Source organism: Eumetopias jubatus, unplaced genomic scaffold, assembly GCF_037043125.1.
Source record: "Eumetopias jubatus isolate StellerSeaLion01/CBP00866 unplaced genomic scaffold, mEumJub1_p1.0 scaffold_15, whole genome shotgun sequence".
Taxonomy (NCBI): domain Eukaryota; kingdom Metazoa; phylum Chordata; class Mammalia; order Carnivora; family Otariidae; genus Eumetopias; species Eumetopias jubatus.
The window spans coordinates 82,556,794-82,579,735 of record NW_028274821.1 but is presented as its reverse complement, the minus strand read 5'-3'; the positions used below and the strand labels follow the sequence as shown (position 1 = coordinate 82,579,735).

At 41.8% G+C, this 22,942-nt stretch overlaps 1 protein-coding gene across 2 annotated transcripts; it reads left to right on the top strand.

The window, feature by feature from the left end:
* The first annotated feature begins 6 nt into the window (after window positions 1-6).
* Window positions 7-21,848, top strand: RBM18 (RNA binding motif protein 18). 2 transcript variants are annotated; one of them, XM_028107705.1, is made up of 6 exons: window positions 7-133; window positions 3,053-3,171; window positions 11,070-11,196; window positions 14,573-14,659; window positions 16,363-16,448; window positions 19,803-21,848. In XM_028107705.1, exons 2-6 carry the CDS (start codon window positions 3,059-3,061, stop codon window positions 19,960-19,962), a joined length of 573 nt encoding a protein of 190 aa, XP_027963506.1. In that variant the 5' UTR covers window positions 7-133; window positions 3,053-3,058; the 3' UTR covers window positions 19,963-21,848. The 2 variants fall into 2 exon arrangements, with proteins under 2 accessions (XP_027963506.1, XP_027963505.1); XM_028107704.2 differs by having other exon boundaries at window positions 3,043-3,171.
* The last annotated feature ends 1,094 nt before the right edge of the window (window positions 21,849-22,942 follow it).

The window sequence follows — 22,942 nt, the reverse complement described above, 5'->3', positions numbered from 1 at the left end:
CGCAGGCGTAGCGCGTCACCGACGGCCTGGCAGGAGGCGGTGTCGAATCGGACGCGTTTGGAGGGCTGTCGGGCCGCGGAGTCGGGATCTGCTTCTGGGGCATGAGCCGAGGGGACGACGCCGAGGCCACGAGGTGAGTCCGGCCGCGATGCGCCCCTGCACCCCATCACAGGCCCCGCGAGGGGCTCGCAGAGCAGGCTGCCCTAGCAAGACGGCTTCTCAGGCCCCGCCCCGGATTGTCCCGCCGCTAGCCCGGAAATAACAATCCGAGAAATGACCCATCGCATCTGGGAATTCGCGGCCAGGAATAGGGAAGCCGGGGTTCTAGGCTTGACCCTGCCGTTACCGTTAGCTTTAGGAACAAGTGGCTTTGCTTCTCTGGACTTTAGTTTCCCCGTATGATTATTCCCGCCTTCCAGGTTGTTGCAGGTCAGCTGCGAGGATAGATAACAGCGTTTTGTGAACTCTCTTAATCTAGGGGGTTGTCGCCATTGCAGACCTAAAAAATTTTGATAGTCGCATGCCATCTTGATCTCATTACACTTCACCGTTCCTCAAAAGGCCCTGGGCTGAGCTGTCACAGATACTGTCTCATTTAAGCTTCTTAACGACCCATGAGTTAGGGATAATCGGACCCATTCTAGAAAGGAAGAAGAAACAGAGGCTCCGAGTGGAGACTCATTCATTCATTCAGTAAATATCGAGCACCAGCCATGAGCCAGGCAGTGTACTAAGTGCTAGGGATAGAACTATGATCAGGACAGGCAAGGCCCTGCCCTGTAGAAGCTTCCATTCTAGTGAGGGAGACAGAATATGGAATAGGAAATAATATTGAATTAGCATTATCTGGAAAGGAAAGGTGTCTTTGATAGAGTCTAACAAGGAGTTCAACTCTTAGGGAAAGCTTTTCTGAGAAGACACTTATTAAATCATGCAATAACTGGGTACAAAAGCCAGGATTTGAATATAGATCTTTTGGCCCCATATCCTGTACTCTTGCCACCAAAATATGATACCCTCCTGTGATATTAAGTAGTTGTTGGTATTGCTGTTTTCAGACATGAGAAAATCAGGAGGTCCTGTCATTGAAGCCTCACCTCAAATGTTATGTCCTTTAGAGAGGCCTTCCTTCACTAATTCTGAAGTAGTCCAACCCCCGTCTCCCTGTCAAATCACCTTGTTTAATTGTGTTTGCAGCTGTCAGTAGTTACTTACATATTGCTTATTTATTTAACTTTTGTTTTTTACCCCCTGCCCCTCTTCCAAATACAAGCATCCCTAGCGGAGACCTTGTTTGTTCATTGCTCCGTCCGCAGTATCTAGACAATACCTAGAAATAGAAGCTCAATTTTTTTTTTTGTTTTGTTTAATGAATGAATGATCTGTAGGAAAATAGGAAAAGAAAGCAGGGGGAAGACAAAATGTTTCTCCTCCTCTGTTTCCACTGCTGAGATTCTGTTTCTGTGTGTTTCACCTTTCTCTCAGGAGGTAAGAGCAAGATCTATAGCTTATTCATTTCTCTATTTTCAGCACATAGCCCTGGGTTTAGCAGTTAGCAGTTGCTTATCATGCATTGCTGAACAGATTGAACATGCGAGTGAGAAAGGAAGAAGAATACCCTCACATGTGGGGCTAGATAAACATGTTCACCAAATGCGTAAGGCCCATCGTGTGCCAGACTTCATAGGCTCTACTGAGATGAATAAGAGGTAATGACAGTGTTCAGTATATGTCACCTGTTGTGTTTGAGACAGTTCCTGCAGCACTGACCTTTGAGGCACATCTGCTTACATGATACACATGGTTCCTCTGTGTATTCTAGTTCTGAAGTCTGGCACAGCCTGACTCTTTTCCCAGCTCTTTTTTCTTTCTCTACCACATTATACATTTGTTAAAGCTTTATTTTGCATCTGTCGTCTCATTTTTGGCCCTCTCAGCAACCTTAAGTTACAAGCAGGGCAAGGTTTGATATGTAGAGATGAGGAAACAAGCTTAGAGAGAGGGAAGTGACTTCCAGTGGAAATGCCAAAATTTGAAACCATGTCTTGACATCCAGGTTTTTTCTCTTGCCCCTATTGTCTCCATCGTAACTCTCATCCTCCCTTTTTGGTTGTGAAAGGAGTCATTTCAGGATGGAAGACTAGTAATAATTTAAACTAACTTCAATTGAAAGCTTCTTAGGTGCGATGCATCGTTCTTAATGCTTTGGGTGTGTTAACTCAGTAAATCCACACAGCTTTTATGAGGTGTTACTCCATTTCAGAGATGAGGAAACTGAGGTACAGAATGGCAGAGTAACTTGAGCAAGGTTACGCAGCTAGTAAACAGTGCAACTGGAATGACTAAGGAGAAATTAGTCTCTTCTTCTGAGTCTCTCCCAAAATATTAAACATGATACTAGTGAACATTTATCGATTGCTTGGTGCTGTTAGATGCAGTGTTTAATGATTTTTCGTGCACTATCTCTAATCTTTGCAGCAGCCCTATAAGATAAGAACTGTTCTCTCCATTCATAGTAGGAGGAAACGGAGGCTAGAATGTTCAGATTATTCACCAAGTCACACAACTGGCTTTCAAACTGAGTTCTAACTCCAAAATCTACGGTCTTCAATTTCCTAGATTGCCTCTTTCATGAGGAAGACATGTGTGCTGCTCTTTCCCACCCATCTCCTTCAGTGCCATTAAGACTCTTCTTTCTGGTGATTTCCAAGACTTGTTTTGGGTGACAGTTTTTAAACTGGAGTATCATGTAGTAATAGAGTCTTTGGCCTCCTGCCCAGTCTGCCTTTGGCTTCAGAAGAGGAAAACTAGTTTCTGCACACAGAACCACGCCCCTTTCACCTTAAATGGAAGCTTTTGCACTCTGGCTGCCAGAGGAGCTGTCCCAAGGGAACTGGTGCTGGGACCCTGGTTGTGGAATGACTGAGGCTTTTGAAGAACTGGCCAGAGCTTCTTCTCCTTGAATAACTGTTTGTTGAATTTGAAGCCTCATGTTCACACAGTGTTGCTCCTCTCCTGCCTGAATGTTCACGTTTCCTTTAGTTTTTCATAGAGATTGATGGAAGCAGAAACCAAAACTCTTCCCCTGGAGAACGCATCCATCCTTTCAGAGGGTTCCCTGCAGGAAGGGCACCGGTTATGGATTGGCAACCTGGACCCCAAGATCACAGAGTAAGTCTAAGTCCTCTTAAGTCATTACCTACAACACTGGGATGTTCGCACTGATAACGTTCAGAAGAATTTTCAAGAGATGCAGGATATATTTTGGCCCTTTTATTTATGTTTTAATTATCTTTGAAGGGTATGTGCTTTTGTTGCTAACCTGTTATGTTGACATTTTTCTCACGTTTGAACTCTTCTGCAAGAACATAGGCTTGGGTATTGTTTAAAACATATACCTCTTTTTTCCTATTTGCCAAAGATGGTTTCCTGTTTTCACCAATTTGAGTCCTTGTACCCAGTGACACAGGCATTATTTTCTAGAATCAGCCCACGACATACTTTCGTTCCTCAAAATGAAGGAACAAGGAGAAGTCTCAGTACCTTCACAAACAGGCAGAGGGTACCACTTGATTGTAATTCGTGTGAGGCAGCCATGGAACCATAGAAGGTCACAGCTGGAAGGCATCTTAGAGATCACATCAGTCCCTTTGGTTTTCATTCAGTCGAGAAATGATGTGAGTGCCTGTTGTGTGCCGAGTGCCCATTTGTGCCTAGTGCCATGCTAAGCAGTGCTCAGACTTTTTAAATCTGAGGAACCTGTGTTAAAGTAACCTGTTTATAAAATAAAGCTCAGAGCTGCTCTGATTGGGGGGGGCAGGGGGAGAGGTCCACCCAAAGCCTTTTGGCAGCTGCCACCCTTTCCTCGGTGGTAAATTATACGACTCCATGGAGCACACTTGTAAAGCTCTGATATGATCCAGCTCCCTTATCCTACAGTAAAGGAAACTGGGGCCTAAGACATGGAAGTACCTTGCTCAGGGTAACAAAACTAATTAAATTGTCCTGACTCCCCGCTCTTTGTACTGTGGCCATTATAGTGGAAAGCAGTTTCTTAGCAGAGAGAATTAAGAGGTTTTTCCTTCTCCCAGTTGCTCAGTAGGTACAGGGCTACGGTTGGTGGCAGGATGGGTAAGGAGTGAGTAGATCAGGCTCTGTGGGATCAATGCTTAAACCAAGCATAAAGTATGCCATCGGTCCTAAAAGGTACTCCCTTTGGAATAGTGTTAAAGGCAGGGTGAGAGGAGACGAGAATCCACTTATTTGAATCAAGGATGCGAAGAGGTGTGTGTAGGATTGGGACTGGGAGAAAGAAGGGGATGTGAACTAACGGATCACGATCATAACAGAAAGTTTAGTTCTTTAATCCTACTCAAGTTGAGATCAGCTAAACATGGATAACTTTGGTCCCTCTAGGAATTATGATGCCATTTAAGATATGTTGTCCCCCATGTTATGTTATCTTGGTCACTGGGGCCCTGGAATGAACTGTGCATTTGTTTTGGTTCTCTCTATGGCTCGTGGCTTTGAGGATGAATGTGTGAATCAGCCAAACCTCTCAGTCATGTCTGTTGATCAGAGAAGCTGTTTGCATCATCTGAAACCCAAGCTGTGAGGGGATGCTCCCAAGAGTGGTTTCCATTCCCACCTCTGCTTGTGTGCATGGAAATCTGGAACATGGAAACACTGTTCATTGTTTTGGCTGCAATGCACTGTAATGAGACTTGTTCTAATTGTGTCCTGCTGCTTGATAGGAAGATCCAAATAGGCATCTGCCCCCTCAGTTTATGTCATAAGTTGGAGTATATGAATGTTTTTTTCAGTTAGAGCATTAACAGGAACATTGAAAGAAAACTTTCCTACTCGTATCTCTGCCCTTTTTATATCAGGCCAAAGGTGGACCTCACGTACTGAACTGCAGATCAGGGCTTTGCAGGGTCTGCCTGTGGCTTCCCTACCAATGGGTCACCTGCGATTTTGTTTACTCTTTTTCCTCTCTGGATTCCTTATGTTAAAACATGTTCTCTCTCAAACAAAGTGATTTATTAAACAGTAGTAAATTTCTTTTTAAAGATACAGCCCCCAATCATAGCTATGGTTAGCATGGTATGCTTAGTATTATCTCATTTAATTTACTTAATTACAGTAGAGAAACCTAATGTGTTAGTAAGGTAGGCTTTATGGAAATATGTGATTTCCTTCCAAGTTTTTGAATTACATAAACTTGTGGATCCTGCTCCTCTCAAGGTGGGTAATGATGAGCCTAGATGAGTTATTAAAATGGTCATTTCCAGACATGGTAGGATTGGATGTTGTAACTTTCGTGAATATGGGGCACCTGGCTTGTAGTCCAATCTCAAAGTATTTGAATCCAGATCTTTAACTCTAATAACTCTTGAGAGAAGTTTGCAGATCATACTCCAGTTTTCATAATTAAACTGACACCCCACCCATACATTGCTGCTAGTTCCTGCTACTTCCCCCTTCAACACACTCTTCTTATCTCTTTCCTGTGCATATCCCCGCTTTTTACCATCCCTCTTCCTGACCTCTTTTATAAATGGATTTGAATGCTTTTATACAAATGGTCTCTCACCTCTTGTTAGAGGACAACATAGTGTATATTTATTGTCGTGAGTGGTTATAGGGGTATATAAAACAGTGGCAGTTTAAAAAAAAAAGATTTTTCCACTCAATTTTTCAGAGTTTATTTTGTAATTAATTCGAGTCCTCCTATGTGTATGTGCTTCTTAGTTATTAATCTGAGTCCTGCTCAAGTTTCCTGGGATGTCCCATTAATCTCTTCCCAGTGGAATATGCGTTGTTAACCGACTGTCTAGCACTCCGATATTCCGCTTCATGTTGATTTGTGTCCAGTATTTTGTGGTTGCAATATTCACCATTTCACGGCTATGCTAGCTGCCACAAATACCTGTACAGCTAAATAGGTCTTAGAGGTTTAGATTTAAGGGAATGATGACGTATTATTAATTGTGGAGGTAGCAGATCCCAAACCCATGCTCTTTCTACTCTATTCTGATTCCTCCCAACTATATTTCGTTTCCTATTTCTTACCTGTAAGGTAAGAATGTTCCACTAATGATCTGAACATTTCTTCTAGCTCTGGTATTATTTCCTCTTAAGCTCATAACAACCTTGTGAGGCAAGGTTGTTATGAGCTTAAATAATATTTATTTAAGATAATATTTTCCCTGTTTTTATTTATTTATTTATTTTTAGGTAGGCTCCACACCCAGCGTGGAGCTCAGTGCGAGACTTGAACTCACAACCCTGAGATTGAGACCTGCACTCAGAATAAGAGTCAGACACTTAAGCAACTGAGCCAGCAAGGTGCCCCTCTTCCTGTTTTATGGGACAGAGTTAAGTGGCTTCACTTAGTATACTGCAGAGTAGTTAACGATGGGACTAATCTCCTATCACCTAATTTTGTGCTCTTTGCATGGATATTCTAGTAGTCCACATAACAGAACAATCATAAACTAAAGTGTCCTATTCTAAATTTTAAAATGTAAGGACTTCTGTTAAATTGTTGTGGGACCCAATCTAACCATAGGGTAAAAACAGTACCTCCAAATACCATTGCTAATGCCTGCAACAGAGACGCCAAAAAAGTTAATGTCCTTAGACGTTATCGATTTTCCACGCTGGTTTCCTCTGGAAGGATTAATACTGGCTTTCTTTTTCAAACATTAAATGTGCTACGTAGAAAGCCAAATTAATAGCCACTGCACAGTTCATAAGGAGAAGTAAAGAGCAAAGCCAGCAGAAATTCTAAAAGAAGGAGCATTCTTTTTTTTTTTTATGTTATGATAGTCACCGTACATTACATCATTAGTTTTTGATGTAGTGTTCCATGATTCGTTGTTTGCGTATAACACCCAGTGCTCCATTCAGTACGTGCCCTCTTTAATACCCATCACCAGGCTAACCCATCCCCCCACCGCTGTCCCCTCTAGAACCCTCAGTTTGTTTCTCAAAGTCCATAGTCTCTCATGGTTCGTCTCCCCCTCCGATTTCCCCCCCTTCATTCTTCCCCTCCTGTTATCGTCTTTCTTTTTTTTTTAAACATATAATGTATTATTTGTTTCAGAGGCACAGGTCTGTGATTCAACAGTCTTGCACAATTCACAGCACTCACCATAGCACATACCCTCCCCAGTGTCTATCACCCAGCCACCCCATCCCTCCCACCCTCCACCACCCCAGCAACCCTCAGTTTGTTTCCTGAGATTAAGAATTCCTCGTATCAGTGAGGTCATATACATGTCTTACTCTGATTGACTTATTTCGCTCAGCATAATACTCTCCAGTAAGAAGGAGCATTCTAAGTAGAGGGTGTAAGTAGAAATAAGAAAGAGTGGGTGAGCAGAGTATCAGGAGGACCTTTTTGACTAAAGGAGAGGTTGAATACTAAGTGATAGTGAAAACAGTAGTTGGATAGATAGAATACTACCAGATAAATACAGGGTTTTTAAAATTTACTCAGACAAGAAATTTGAATTTCTTGTAGAAGAGACTTCCTGTGGGTATTTAGCAGGATACTGACAACATGAAAGTGATGTTTTAGTGGGGAAATGAGACATCAGTATGTAGAGTGGGTTGGAGGAGCAAAGACTAACGATGAAGATTAACTAGGAGAGACTGCCAGAAACTAGGCCTGTCTATCACCTAGGTAGAGAGTGAACTTGGAAGCCAGTAGGTGAGTCTAAAAGATGAAGAACATGATTAAAGATCAGAGAGTTGAAGATGACCCTGATGTTCCTTGCCTGAGAAATGGAGACTCATGTCAACACTGACTGGTGGAATAGCTGGAAAGGGCATCTGTTTGTGAAGCGGGGTGATCAGTGTGGGTTATACTAAGTAAACTTAAAAGCAGTGGCGAGCCATCCAGGGGGAAATGTCCTTCTGAGGCCGACTTTCAGAGATGAACTAGAACAAAAGAGGAGAGCATGTGCATGGATGTGTGAGAACAGTGTGTTTACCCCTAAAGAAACCCTGGTTTTCTCAGCCTGTTCCTTATTTTTCCATCATGATTCATGCTTCGTTCTTTTAATGCCTTCGTCTGCATGAATCAGCCTTTACTGTTTGCTCCTTAAATTTGAAACACAGTAATACTATTTAATAATGTACAGAAAGGAGAACATAAAGACCTAGCAAATAATAATTTCTACATTTATAACAAGTTTTTCTCTAAAACAAGTTATGCATTTAAAACAGTCTTAAATGTCATTTCATTGACTTCCCGTTGCCTGCGCGTCAAATTGAAATTCCTTCACTAAGGACACCAGCGTCCTTCATAGTCTTGTCCCCTACCTGCCTTTCAGCCTCATCACTTAACTGCCCTACCCGCACTCTCTTCCAATGGAGCAGACTCTTTTTCACCTTTATGTCTTTGTACCTGACACTCACTAACCACCACATCCCCTGCCTCTTCATCTGTGTGCTCACGTACATACCTCTAATGTGCATATCATAGTGTTTTGCAATTTTTTGATTGCATATATCTCTCCTCTAACCAGAATGTGAGGTCCTTGAAGGCTGGGACCTCGTTGTATTCATCTGGATAGTTCAAGTGCCTAAAACGGTTTTTGACAAGTGATAGGTGTCTATTTTAACATTTGTGTAGATTAATTACTTCTGCACCATTAGGCAGGAAGGCCATTTTCAAGACCCAATACAGAAAGCACTAAGTTGCAGAAATATGTTGGGGCTGGCGTACTAGCTCCCGAAGCCGCAGGGCCCATGTTTCATTAAGTGAAGCAAGGCTCTGATGAGTAGTGAGCCCTCCCATACTTCAGCAACAGATGAAAGTGCTTGCAGATGTGAAAGCAAGATTCTTCAGGCTTTTTTCACTATCAGAGCTCACAGTCCCCATCTCCAGGAAGCAAAATAGTAAACATTTCGTTCCTTTTGTTTCGGTGTTCCGATAATTTCAAGAAATTATCAAACAAGGAAAGAAATCCCGGAGAAGTTGAAAGACACAGACCTAAGCAGATGTTCCTGGAATCTTAAGGTCGCACTTCTCGGGCAGAATGTATTTATTAGCTTTTCAAAGAATAATCTGTCGGCATTTTTTTTTTTCTGAGTAAATTAAAATTCATTTCCTAGGAAATGCCGATCGCCTTACCTTCCTGCCATTAAGCGGAATGGAGCTGATGAAAAGATGACCAGCCCACAGTAGCCCTTAGATTGTTTTTTGGAAAAATGGGTTTGACCCACCGTTCATGGCAACTAACACACGGGCATAGTAAGTGGAAGATGCAGCTGTGAGTTAAAGACCCAGGGGAGGGGCACCTGGCCAGCTCAGCCAGTGGAGCATGCAACTCTAGATCTTGGGGTCGTGAGTTTGAGCCCTAAATTGGGCGTAGAGATTACTTTAATTAATTAGGGCATAGAGATAAATTAATTAGAGACCCAGGGGAGACTCTTCCAGCCCTTCCGTCTCTGCATTCGAGGGGCTCACCCTTATTGTACGCCTACTCAAAAATCAAGTAAAACCAGAAATTTGCACGTGAGGTATCTCCCTTTCCCCTGAAGAATCACCTCCTCCATCCTCACTAGCAGCTGAGGTCTCCTGGTGGGAGTTGAGAATTTAAAATCTAGGGGGTTACAGTTTTCCCTTTCAAAACCGGTCTCAAGACCAGATTAATGTCCACAATATGCCTTGGGATCCTTGTATCCTGCCCCAGTGCAAGACCTGTATTATGTCTCCCTTGCTCCACTGTCAGGCACCTGATCCTGGATAATGGGCTTGCTTGTTGATGTGCATTAGTATCCAATTTAATATATATAGCTTATGGTCCACTTCATATCTCTCTGCCTCCCAAAGGAGAGTCTTACTCAAGAATAAAATCTTGATGAGTTTCTCGTAGAAAACAATGTGAATATAAATGTGGCTATAAGGACAGCCTTACGGACTCCCTGTGGGGTAGAATTCCCAGTAATAACAGATTTAGCATGTGGGCTGATACCTTTTTAGTATCACAGGGACAGCATTGTTTAGAGAAAGCCTTGACTCCATTTGAATAGTGTGGAGGATGCCAGGAGGAAGGCCAAAGGAAACGGAAACGGGAGAGCTGTTGGTTTGTCTCACCCTTACATCAGATGACAGGAAGTCGGAATTGAGATTGGCCACAGCAACCTGTTAAGGCCACATCTGTTTGAATAACTTAAAAGCTCTATAGAAACCAAATAAGTTTTAGAGAAAGGAATCCAAGAAGAGGACGAGGGGCGGAATGGCAAACACGAGCTTGGGGTGAACTTCCTGCCAGGAAAAAATTTCTTCTCGGGCCATCCATATTCTTAAATCGACCAGGCTCCAGAGTGTAAACTGTGTTAAAGCAACTGAGGTGGATTAGCTTCCCACAACTGGGTGATTTGTAGGACTGGCCAGGTTCCCCTGCCCTCTATGAGAACAGCCTCAGGCACACTGTGGTTCCACATTGTCCCTAACTGTTCAGTTACATCAGGGATTGAAACTCACAGGCACTTATGGAAGGGCCACTAGCTGCGGTTTGGTTTTTGGCAGAGCTTCTCACAAGTGCAATTCGGACCTAATGATTAATTTTGAAATCTATTACAGAAGTCCTCCAAGGTTGTTTTTCTGTTTGTGTGAATGTGTATGTGGTTGCTACTTTTGAGATAGGGTAGGTTTTGGCGTTTGGAGTGTGGGTATGCGTTCCTGATGGAGTTGTAGTTATTCACAAACACTAGTTCATTGCCAAGAAATTAAAAATAAATAAATCGACCCTATTTTTGAGCTTTTCTCCAAAAGAAAAACAAATGGTGCTCGTGGGCCAGACAGCTGTTTATTAGGTGTGGTTTTTTTGTTTGGTATTTTTGTGAGGGACAGACGTATAGCCATGACTATTCGAGTTCCCATTCCAGATAGAGGCAAACAAGTCTGTTTGCCAAATAAACTAACGCAGCGGTTTGCGAGATCCCCCCCCCCCAAGGGTAAATTATCTCCTGCTTTTATCTCACACTTGAGGCCGAGTAAAGCTGTCCCAATCCCCAGAGTGTGCTCATGAGCTCTGCTTTCTCTGCAGATACCACCTCCTCAAGCTCCTCCAGAAGTTTGGCACGGTCAAGCAGTTTGACTTCCTCTTTCACAAGTCAGGTGCTTTGGAGGGGCAGCCTCGAGGGTACTGTTTCGTGAACTTCGAAACTAAGCAGGTAATGAAACCTCTCCCCTTTCATGGTGCTTCTTATACTCCCCCGCTTCTTTCTGCATTTCTCTCAGCTGCTTAGAATAGTGGTGCCTTGTGGGCAGGAGCCGTGTCAGATTCCTCTCTGTGCGCCTTGCCCTGCGTCCTGAAGGAGACCCTCGCCAAACGAATGAGTGAACATCTTTCAAATTCTACCCTCCCCAGGCCCCTGGCCTGAGGCGGCTGACCTACTTTTCTGACCAGATGCTTTGGGGTGCCCACATTAAGCACGTGGACATCCTCCTCCCTGTTACTGGTTTGTTTGTTCCTTTAGTGGCAGGCCAACAAAGCCTCCTTTTCTTTCAATAGTTTTGCCCCGTGGTGCAGAAGCCCTCCCTGTGTGTGGTGAGCCACCCACAAACTCTTTTATTTTGATTTCTTAAAAATGTACCCTTCTCAGTGTCTCAGAACAACTGCATACAGATTTGAATTTACAGGAAGGAGGAGAGCATTCAGCTTCAACCATGATATATACATGTATCTTCTTGCAGTAAAATTATATCCTTTGGGTGGACATGCCTTGATAAAGAAATTGAATTTGAATGTTATTAAATACAGACATAGTGTTTAAAACTCTCTATAACTTTATTAGTCATGTGGAAGGACATTGCCCAGTTATTGTTGCGTTAATAATCTATTTGGATGTTTTTCTTGTTATGAAAGTAATATATATTAATTGTAGATGAAAATACAGATAAGCGACTTCACTTAATCAGCCCAATATGCAGAAATAAGCTCTGTCAATATTTAGTTCTAGATCTTTCTAGTCTCGTCTTTATATTCACACACGCATACGCACGTATGGCGTGGAGCACACAGAGAAGGTCTCATCATCCCGTTCACCACTCACAGTGTGTTAAAAATTTTCTGTCCTCTACTACACACCCAGATAACCCAGGTAACATTCTGTATCGGGACATTGTGGTTTCACCGGTGTGACTACGTATTTGTAAGACTTCACTGATATAGAGCTTTAATACATACGTTGTGTTGTATGTAACTTAGACTTCGGTTTAAAAATGAATCAACATCATTTTTGTTGACTGCACAGTATTTCATCATAGGAATATATGGTAAGTTATTTGACTAATCCCCAATTGTTAGCTGTTTAGGTGGTCCCCAGTGATTCACAGGTATAACCAGTGTGCTAGGGAATATCTGCATCCCTCTGATTATGTTCATGCATACGTATTATCCGTGGACATGGAGCGATGTCAACAAAGGCCTTGATACGACTGCCAGTCACCTTCAGGCAATGATGTATCAGTGTGTTCTGAGACGGTATGAGTGTCGTTTGTCCTTATCTGTGCTGGGGATTCTTTCAGTTTCCTCTAACTTTTGCAAATGAGATAGGCACTGATACATTGCTGTCCTAAATGGAAGAACTGGAAGAATGCTGTGTATGGTTAGCATTTTTAAATACTTTATTCTTCCCTAATGATAGAGTGTGATGAGCATTCTTGCAGACAGCTAAAATCAGTGGTCATGCTGGGGCTTAGATGTTGGTTTGAAAACACTGGACTATAAGTCACAAAGCCTAGCTTCTGTTGCTGGCTCTTTATTTATTAACTTTGGGCAAGTCTCTTAACCTCTTTTGGCCTCAGTTTTCATTTAAAAATGGGGATTAAAAATATCTTCCTTGGGGGCGCCTGGTTGGCTCAGCCGTTAAGTGTCTGCCTTCAGCTCAGGTCATGGTCCCAGGGTCCTGGGGTCGAGCCCCACATCGGGCTCCCTGCTCTGCGGGAAGCCTGCTTCTCCCTCTCCCACTCCCCCTGCTTGTGTTCCCTCTCTCACTATGTCTCTCTCTCTGTCAAATAAATAAGTAAAATCTTTGGGGCGCCTGGTTGGCTCAGCCGTTAAGTGTCTGCCTTCAGCTCAGGTCATGATCCCAGGGTCCTGGGATCAAGCCCCGCATCGGGCTCCCTGCTCCGTGGGAAGCCTGCTTCTCCCTCTCCCTCTCCCTCTCCCCCTGCTTGTGTTCCCTCTCTCGCTGTCTCTCTCTCTGTCAAATAAATAAAATCTTTATAAATAAATAAATAAATAAAATCTTTAAAAAATACATATATATATATCTTCCTTACCTTCCAGGAAGTTGAGAGAATAGACGAAGATATATAGGAAAATACCATTGGCATTTAATAATGCTGTTGAATACATGAACTCTGAAGTGACATACAGAGATAGGAACTTGTTTTTGAAACATTTATCCCCTTGCTGGCATCTTATGACTGCTCATGCTGTAGAATCAATAGAGAGTACCATGTAACTTCTTGACTAGAGGAAACTTAAAAGAAGAGTAAAACATCTCTTATCTGTCTCTCTAACTGCTAAGCAAGGATGTCAGTGACTATCCAATGGCTGACACATAGTGAGCACGCAGATACTTGTTGAATGTCATGCTGGTGAGCTCTGGGGATAAGAGAATCACCAGTAAAACCAGACTGGAATGCCTGCTGGTATTACACTGCGATCTCGGATAGATTCGTCTTGTTCCTCTTCCTGTTCCTTAAGGGCCTCTGCACCCCCAGTAAACGTGGGTTATGCTTGGCTGAATGCCTCGTGGATACAAATGGAGCAGAGAAGGTTTGGCAGGATGGAAAAGTACGACCAGGCTTCCTGGGAATGTCCATAGAGTGACTCTTACCCAGTTTCAGGAATTCCTTTTAACGTTGTTCCTCCTGTATCTGATAGGGAAAGGGTCAGGGAATTTTTGGCTCCAAAAGCCAGGTGCATAGATTGGCTCACACAAATACCTTGCTCACAGGCTCCTTGACTCACTCCTGCTTTTTCCGACCTGGTTTCCTTCACTCCCGTATTGTTTGAAGCCATTACTGTTTCTCACTTTGGACCCAGAGTATAAGCCCTAGCCTGGGGTATAGTTCCAGGATCCCTGGAGGGGAGTAAATTTCTTAGCACAGTAGGCTCTAACAGACGGCAGTGTATAGAAAGGTATCAACTAATAAGAACAATCTGCTAACATTGATTGAGTGCCTACCGTGTGCTCCGTGCTTTCTTTACATGCACTCTTTGACTCCTCACAATAACCAATGAGGAACAAGTAGTCGTATCCATATTTTATAGATGAAGAAGCTAATATTCACAGAGATTAACTGGTAGTAAGTGACAGAGAGCCAGGATTGGCGTTTTTGTTTGACCAACTTTACCAAACTCATACCCTTTCTGTTATTCTGCCTTTCTTTCTTTATTGTAAACCCTTTGCGAGTTGTTTATCAAAGGCAATCTGGTTAGGATTGCAGCCATCCAAGCTGGTGAGGCCCTATGAGATACATACAGCTAATTAGGCATTGGAATTTTTGGCTAACATCCGTCCCTTTCCCGGACAGGAAGCAGAACAAGCCATCCAGTGTCTCAATGGCAAGCTGGCTCTGTCTAAGAAGCTGGTGGTGCGGTGGGCACATGCGCAAGTAAAGGTATGTCTCATAGGCTGGAAAGACAACATCAAGCTCACCCGAAATGAGTTTTCCAGAAGATAGTTGTCCACTTACCCGTTTGCATCCCAGCCTCTTCACATCTGGAGCAGTCATACTTTGGTCTCCTACTTCTATTTACCATGTGTGTTGCCAGATTTTTCTTTTGAGAAACATCTCAGGAGGGATTAAGTTCCTTCATTGTTTCTCTCCACATACCCACAGATTCTGTTTTTGATTGATTTTTCCATGTGGCTGATGTGTATACTCAGACCTCTATCGTGTTTTTGGTGGGGGTTGTTCTTTGGAGGAAAAAATGTATTTATTTTTAAAATTAGTTGCTTTAGGCATTATTAGACTCTTCCCAGCCTCTCGGTTCTGTGGAGAGTTTGAATATGTTTATCCTGAATGCTTGAGAAATGGGTAGTTTGTATGAGTGCTTAAAGCACCAGCATCTCATTACTTCAGAGAGTTTGAGAGTTATTTGTGGGACTTTGCCCTGTCTGTATTGTCTCCAAAGCCCGAGAACTGGCCAGTCGCCTTGTTCATCTTATAGCTGGTCTCTTGGGAGACTGCATTGGAAAAGATATGACCATGTGGGAAAAAAAAAGAGAGAGAGAATGGCATCTGTTTTACCTGGCACAAAGGTGCGGAAGTCTGTGGACTGGAGCAATCCCAAGAGTTCATTCTCTTCCTTCGTGGTGGGATCTTGATAGACCTGCCTGTGAAAAGATCTGTGGCAATTAAATTTGGAGCTTTGGTCTTTAGCTATAGGAGCATGGCTTTTGAGCAGAGACTCCCTACCCATCAAGCTTCCCAGTAAACAGCAATTAAACACTTGAGCTCAGAGTCCAAACTGAAAAACAGAGCTCAGATACTTTGGATCCTGAGGATCTCAGGTCATCACAGAGCCTTCTCAATTTCTAGGACACATTGCCTTAAAAATAGAAACAACAGAGAATTCCCAAATGCTTTTTTACTCAAAAGAAAATCAAGTCTGATTTGCCAAACTGGCTGTCGTTTTCTCATTCTGTGTCTCATTGAAAAGACATGCAAGAGAAATGATCCTTCATTCCTGTCTTTCATTTGAGCATCTCGATGCCTTGTAGTTCTCTTCTCCTACAAGTCTTTTTGACCACAGACTCCTGATTACTCTTTAGTATTTAATTTACTTTTTATAAGAGGTGTATAATTATCTGACATCAAATTAAACTACCCTTTTGCTATAGGATGTTTTCTCTATCAGTGGCTGAAAGCTGTTACTACTTTTCTTTTCCAGTCAGGCCTGTTGAGAGTTGAATGTTATGCTTGGTAGTTTGCAAAACTCTAGCAAAATTTTTAAGTGTTTTGAATAAAGCAAAGTAAATATTGTAAGAGGTGATATGTGACAGTTAAAACAAGAGTGTAGGAGGGCAATCGTATTGTATATTTATACCATCTGTGAATTTGAAAGTTGAAGTTCTTTCCCTACCAAATAAGGAGGACTAGTGGCTAGATGGGAAGCTTCTTCTAAACTTCTTTTTCTAAATTTATTGCTTTTAGGCCAAAACTGTGAAGAGTTTTGCCTTAATTCCAAATGTAAAGCAGTCATCAGATTGTCTAGAAATACACCGATGGTACACTGGTGGGGTTGGAGTTTCTGAACTTACGCACTACAGTCAAGGACTGGTTTTTGCTCACCTCAGTGATTTCCCTTTTTCTTTCAGAGATACGATCATAACAAGAATGATAAGATCCTTCCTATCAGTCTTGAGCCATCCTCAAGCACTGAGCCCACTCAGTCTAACCTAAGGTAAGACGGTGTGCCTTAGAAAGACACAAGTATTCAAGAGCGTGAGCCACTTCTTCATTCCAAGCCTTCATTCATACTTCAGTGAATCTTTAGACTCTTAAGTTAGGATAGAATCTACTAACTTTTGACATGTTGAGAGATGTGTTCCGTTAATCTCCAGAATTGTACATACCCTGTGCTGGCATACCCCTAAGATCCGGTACTTACAGAATTCATGCACTCAAAAAAGCCTGGCTGGACCTGCCACGTAGCAGCCAGTGTGCTGGGCCCTGAAATACAAAGGTATGTCAGACAGTCCTTACCCTAAAAAGAAGCGTTTTCATGAGACCTGAAGTCTCATTGGCGTTTGTCATCGTCCACTACTTCCTCCCCCACTGTGAGTTTCTTTATACAGAGTGTCGGTTTATAGCACTTTCATTCTCTGTGCTGCGTTTCTGTGACAGCAGCAGTGTTGGTTCTAGTGTGCACAAATTGTCAGTTACTTCTTCGGAGTTAATTCAAAACAGAAGGAACAAAGGGCTGGGTGGAGAAAGGGGAAGTTAAGTGGATGGTTGAGCAGAAGTAGAGGGTTTTGGGGTTTTGTTTTGTTTTGTTTTTTCCCCTGCGTTGTAGCCTAGGGCGAAATTTTAACAATAACAATAGCCAGGATTTATTGAGGTTACTCTAAATCGGGCACTGTGCTAAACACTTCACATGCCATATGTCATTTAATTATAAAAATTCTGGTAAAAGTACTGTACTAGGCATCTTACCCCTGAGGAAACTGATGCTTAGCAAGGTAAACTATCTTGGCCAAGATCACCAGGTAGCAAATAGCAGATTCTAGATTCAAAGCTAGGCCTCCTGGACTTCAAAATTCGGTCTTTGCGTTACTACCTCAAAGAAATTTAATGCTGTGAATGCAGGGATACAGTTCTGAAGCCTGTTCCGGGGGAGGGAAGGCAGATAGGTGAAGGAGCATCAGTGTCCTATAAAAGTTAGAAATCAGCATGCAATCACAGAGTCAGGAAAACGATGCCTATTTGGATGGAGGACCAGACAGCAAACAAACAACCACACCAAACATAACAGATCTCATTAAGCTGTAGGGGAAGGTGACCCTGAAATGTTTTCAGGAGCAATAAAGTTAGCAAAGTAAAATTAATTTTATAGTTAGTAGTTTAATATCATTGACTTATTTTTTTATAATACTGAAATATTTGATTTAATATTTGATGTTATATTTTATATATTACAAATAAAATTTAATAAATTTAATATTTATGGTAAATATTAAATGTAATAGTTAATATCATTGATTTCTTAATTATGTGCTCTTTTATTATTTTTTGCTCCCAGAAATTAAAAAGAAATATATGATGACTTCTGTAGGTTCACTGGGAACCATATCCACTCTGCTATTTTCCCCATAAAGTTTGAACCTCCATGATCACAAATTTTATAAATCTCATTCCTGTTGGGAAGAGACCACTGCATTTATGCTTGGTCCTCTACACATTACAATGACGTGTCTTTAGTTTTCTTTTCAATGTTTGCACTTATCCTAGACAGTGTAGTGTTTTCCATTTATTTTGTAATCCAGAGAACCTCAGCTTACATCTTTCTATTAACATCTATACCTAATTAGAGAAAGTTGTCATTTTGTGTCCCCTACAGAACAATGGCTGGCTGTCCCGTTAGTGGAGGAGGTGCTGGAATGCATCTTGGTAATACCTCGGTGTTCTTTTTAATTGTAACTTAGGTGGTTAATTCTACATGGGCCATGTATAGTTATGAATATGTGCAGCAGATGCACACTTTTTGAGGGATCTCTAAAAGGCCGTTGTAACATTCCCTTCCAAGTTTCTCTCCCTCTCTGTAGACCACTGACAGCATCGAGAATGGAAAGGGGACCATGGGTCCTAGAATACCCACTGCCTGAGGGCTTTGCCTTCTGGTCCAGGGATGGCAGTGACCTCGGTCGGAAGGGAATTCCTCCCAACTTGTGCAGTGTCTCCTCACCCCTTCTCTCTAGTACAGGGCTGCTCAGCTCCCAACCTGACAGAGAGAAAAGAGCAAGGGCTTTGGTGATAATACACCAGGCTTGAATCCTGGCTGTGCTGTTAGCTGTGTGAACCCTGGGCAAATGACTACCTCTCTGCATTTATTTCTTTATCTATAAAATGGATATTATCCCAAGGATTAGAAACAATATAGGTGAAATTCTGGGCCCAGTGCCTGGCTCATTGTAAGCACCCCATAAATGATTGCGTTTAGAAACACCTATTTATTAGTAAAAAAAGATTTTGTAGGATTTCTAGGGTGTGTTTTCCATTATTATTCAGTGATTCAAAAAGTGGTACGGTGTAGTAGTTAATAGTATGGGGTCTGCAATCTGATTGTGTTTAAATCTCAACTCTCCCACTTACTAGCTGTGTAATACTGGGCAAGTTAACCTTACTGTGCCTCTGTTTTTTCATCTGCAAAATGAGTGTGACCTACCTTATAATGTTGTTTTCAATCCTACATGAATTGTTTTTTCCAATTTTTTTTATTGTGGCAAAAGACACATAAAATAGCATTTACCGTCTTATCCGTCTTAGGTTCCACAGTTTAGTGGTACCAAATATATTCATAATGTTGTACAGCCGTTACCACCATCCTTCTTCGTAATTCTTTTTATCTTGCAGAACTGAACCCCTGTACCCATTAAATAATAACTTCCCATTCCCGCCTCTCCCAAGCCCCTGGCAACCCCCATTCCACTTTATCTCTCTGATTTTGAATAGTTTATGTACCTTATACAAGTGGAAACTGGCTTGTTTCACTTAGCATAATGTCTTCAAGGTTTATCCATGTTGTGGCGTATATGAGAATTCCCTTCCTCTTTAAAGCTGAGTAATATTCCAGAATGTGATATGATACCACATTTTGCTTACCCATTCATACATCGATGAACACTTGGGTTGCTTCTACAGTTTAACTGTTGTGACTAATGCCATTGTGAACACACGAGCGTACAAACATCTCTTCCGGACCCCACCTTCAGTTTCTACGTGAATTAATCGAGTGCCTGCTGTCTGCCAAGCACTAAGGTGTCAGACAGTGTTTGTGTCTGGAGAGTAAACGTAGCCGTATGCAAAGTACACAGCTAACTGTCTGGGTTGTTAGTAAAAACTTAATAGATGATTCAGGTCTGATCTCTTTGTGAAAATGACACTTGGGTGTGTGTTTTATGTGAAATATTTGCATATTCATATTTGAGTTACCTTGTTGCTTCTGTGATATGCATAAAAGGCACAAGGAAGATGAGATACACAAGTATTTCCTGAATGCACCCAGGCCCGCTCTGATCCTCCGCTGTTCTTGTTCCAGTGTCACTGCAAAGATAAAAGCCATCGAAGCAAAGCTGAAGATGATGGCAGAAAATCCTGACGCAGAATATCCAGCAGCGCCTGTCTATTCCTACTTTAAGCCTCCAGATAAGAAAAGGACTACTCCTTATTCTAGAACAGCTTGGAAATCTCGAAGATGATGATTATGAATTATTGTAGCAGCAAAAGCAAATTGGTCTCCGCACCTGAAATCCTCTGCCTTTGTACTTTGTCGATGTGAATGGTACTACCCAACAGAGCACAATCACATGTTAACGTTTGGTAACTTGACATGTTTGGATGTTCTCCTGGATGTTTCTTCCCTGAAGTATGTGTGGAATTGAGCATCATCCAGAATAAATAGGATTGTATCCAAAATTGTGATTTGAACAGTGGGATGCTCTAGTTGGCTGGTTTGTTTGGATTTGTAACTTCAGAAACATTATATAGTATGCCAGAGAGAAAGGCAAACATAAAAAAATGTTATTATTTAAATCAGGAAACTAAATGTATTAACGTCCGTCTTAAAAAAAAAGAGCATTTTTCTGTGCTCAAATGTCTTTACAACATAAAGAAAAAGTAAGAGGGAGGGAAGTGAGCAGTTTTGAATCATGTTGAGAACTATTGTTCCAGAATTTATTATGGAAATCCCTCCAACTGGACTAAAAACGTTCTTGGCAAAAGGGAGCTGATTCTTTGAGCAAATGTTGTGGTAATCTGTTTAAGAATTATGTTACTGTTTCAAAATCCCAGTTAGGAAAACATGGTGTATATCTTAAAATTGTTTGCATCAACAAAACTGTAGATTCAAATTTAGCATTTTATACCACAATGGAAGTTCTATTTGGAAATCCAGCTTTTATTCTCTAGTGATCATTTTTTAAAAATCTAAATAATCCTGCCTTCTATAATACCAAATGTTGTTATTAACGTGGGACTTTTAAAATTGCACTTATTGCATGAGATTGTTTTTTATAGCATGAGAATGTTCTATTTGGAATTGTATCATGGTCAATCTAAATAGAGAAGCAAAATTTCTTTGAAAACCTAATCGTTGCTACGTTGATCGCTATCAAGCATACTATTTATTAATAATTATGTAGGGGTCTGTGTTGAAGAAATTGAACTGTCTTGGGCAGCATGAGGAGGGGACATGCAGGGGACACAGAAAGTCAACGGAGCAGGCCCGACTCTGGCACCGAGATTGTAAAATGACCTGTTTTATGTAGTTCTTAAAGGCTTGAAAGGCTGCATGACTTTAAAATGATTCTTCCTTCGTAGAACATACTTCTGCCTAGATATGATTTGCCACTTGGAATTTCTTAAACATAAGAACAGAGAGAGAAAAATAAATCCGCAGACGTGGGAGTGTGTTTCTGTCAGCAGTTTTGGTCATTTTGGTGCCAGGTTGACAGACTGTTTCACTGGGCAGCACCTTTGCTTCTTTACCAGGTAAACCATTTTGAGACCTAGGCGCCATTCTTAGTGATTACGGACACCTTACCATGATCCCTTCTGGCAAGAGGAAGCTTTCATTTTTAGGAATTCACGTCTTCCCTGTGAGCATAAATGAGTTGAAGACACTTGAACCAAATCTTGAGCGTAGTGAGGTTTCAGAGTTCACAGAACCGGTTTAGAGAAATTCTCATCCCCTTTCCCAAGGTAAATCTTTTTAGATATCCTTAGATATTAAATACTTTCTGCATTTATTAGCTCTGTCTATGAGGCAAGTAACTCTCCTTCCATTTGAGGGATAGTTCAGGGAGGTGGGAGCATTATCTCCCATTTTTCTGGTGACTTCTTAAGAGTACAGAATTCACCATTTTATCCTTACGTCCTCAAAGGGTTGTGGTGGAGTAGGACTTACTTAATGCAAAATAGTCTTCTATTTTTAATAGGAACCTAGAAAATACTTAACTTCGAATTATCTAGAGTTGTTTCCTTTAGAAACCAGAGCTATTTATTTGTATTTAAAGCAATGTTTATTATTTGTACGGATTCCTAATTCCTCTGTGTGAATAAATGCAAGATAGTGTCTGTGTGGTTATGTCTTGTCTCGTTTACTTTCTGGAATAAAGACTACAGTTGTCTGGTAGGCTCGCTTCCCCTGGGGACTTGCGCTGGGATGTCTAGGCAGGGTGCTTCTCTAAGTGCCTTCTCTGCAGAAGGCTCTGGCTAGAGGCAGACCTCAGAGACCTCTCTGCCCATTGTGCGTGCCTCCTTCTGTTATTAGAGATGAGAAAGAGACTAGTCGTTCCACAGCAAACCTGACCATTTGAAAAGAAGCCGTAAGTGGAAGTCGGTGAAAGTATCACACTGGGTTTGGTCCTTCTTCCAGAGTCGAGGTTTCAAAGAATAAATGTACATGTCGTAAATATGCTGAAAGCAGTCTGGAGAAAGGGCTGTAAAATACCAGTGTTAACTTGGCTGACTCACTGTTTGAAATTACAGGAGTGGGGGCGCCTGGGTGGCTCAGTCGGCTAAGCGTCTGCCTTCGGTTCAGGTCATGATCCCAGGGTCCTGGAATCAAGCCCCGCATCGAGCTCTCTGCTCAGCAGGAAGTCTGCTTCTCTCTCTCCCTCTGCCCCTCTCCCTGCCTCATGCTCGCTCTCTCTTTGAGACTCTGCACTCTCTCAAATAAATAAAATTTTGAAATTAAAAGGGTGAAGAATTGAAGGAAACATTCAGGAAAGAGGTATGAGCTATATTCATAATCTCGGCTCTGTTCTATCAAATGCAAAGCATAACCCGAACCAGTGGACATTCTGTAACTGGCATCTCCATGTTGGGTAAGAGGAAAGGTTTTCCAAAGCATGTAAAAAATCAACGGCAAAAGTTTTTTTAAAACCAAATATTCCAGAGCGCTGTCTCCTGTTTATTAACTTATATACAGTTAATTTCTGAATCAGCAAATAGATCTGAATTTGTAATAGTATCGTATAAAAGGAACAGGATTAATTCTTGCCTTATAAATTGAATGTTAAGTATTTCCTCTATGTAATCACTATGTTCCTAAAATATGATTTGATCCTGGGTGGCTCAGTCAGTTAAGCGTCCAGCTCTTGGTTTTGGCTTGGGTCACAATCTCGGACTTGTGAGATCGAGCCCTGCATCAGCCCCGTGCTCAGCAGGGAGTCTGCT

What these genes read in the sequence shown, in the direction of transcription:
- RBM18 (XM_028107705.1), top strand. Translation starts at nt 3,059, where the DNA reads ATGGAAGCAGAAACCAAAACTCTTCCCCTGGAGAACGCATCCATCCTT. An exon ending in GGGCACATGCGCAAGTAAAG is followed by an intron (nt 14,660 to 16,362) that starts GTATGTCTCATA and finishes TTTTTCTTTCAG; the next exon opens with AGATACGATCATAACAAGAA. An exon ending in CCCACTCAGTCTAACCTAAG is followed by an intron (nt 16,449 to 19,802) that starts GTAAGACGGTGT and finishes TTCTTGTTCCAG; the next exon opens with TGTCACTGCAAAGATAAAAG.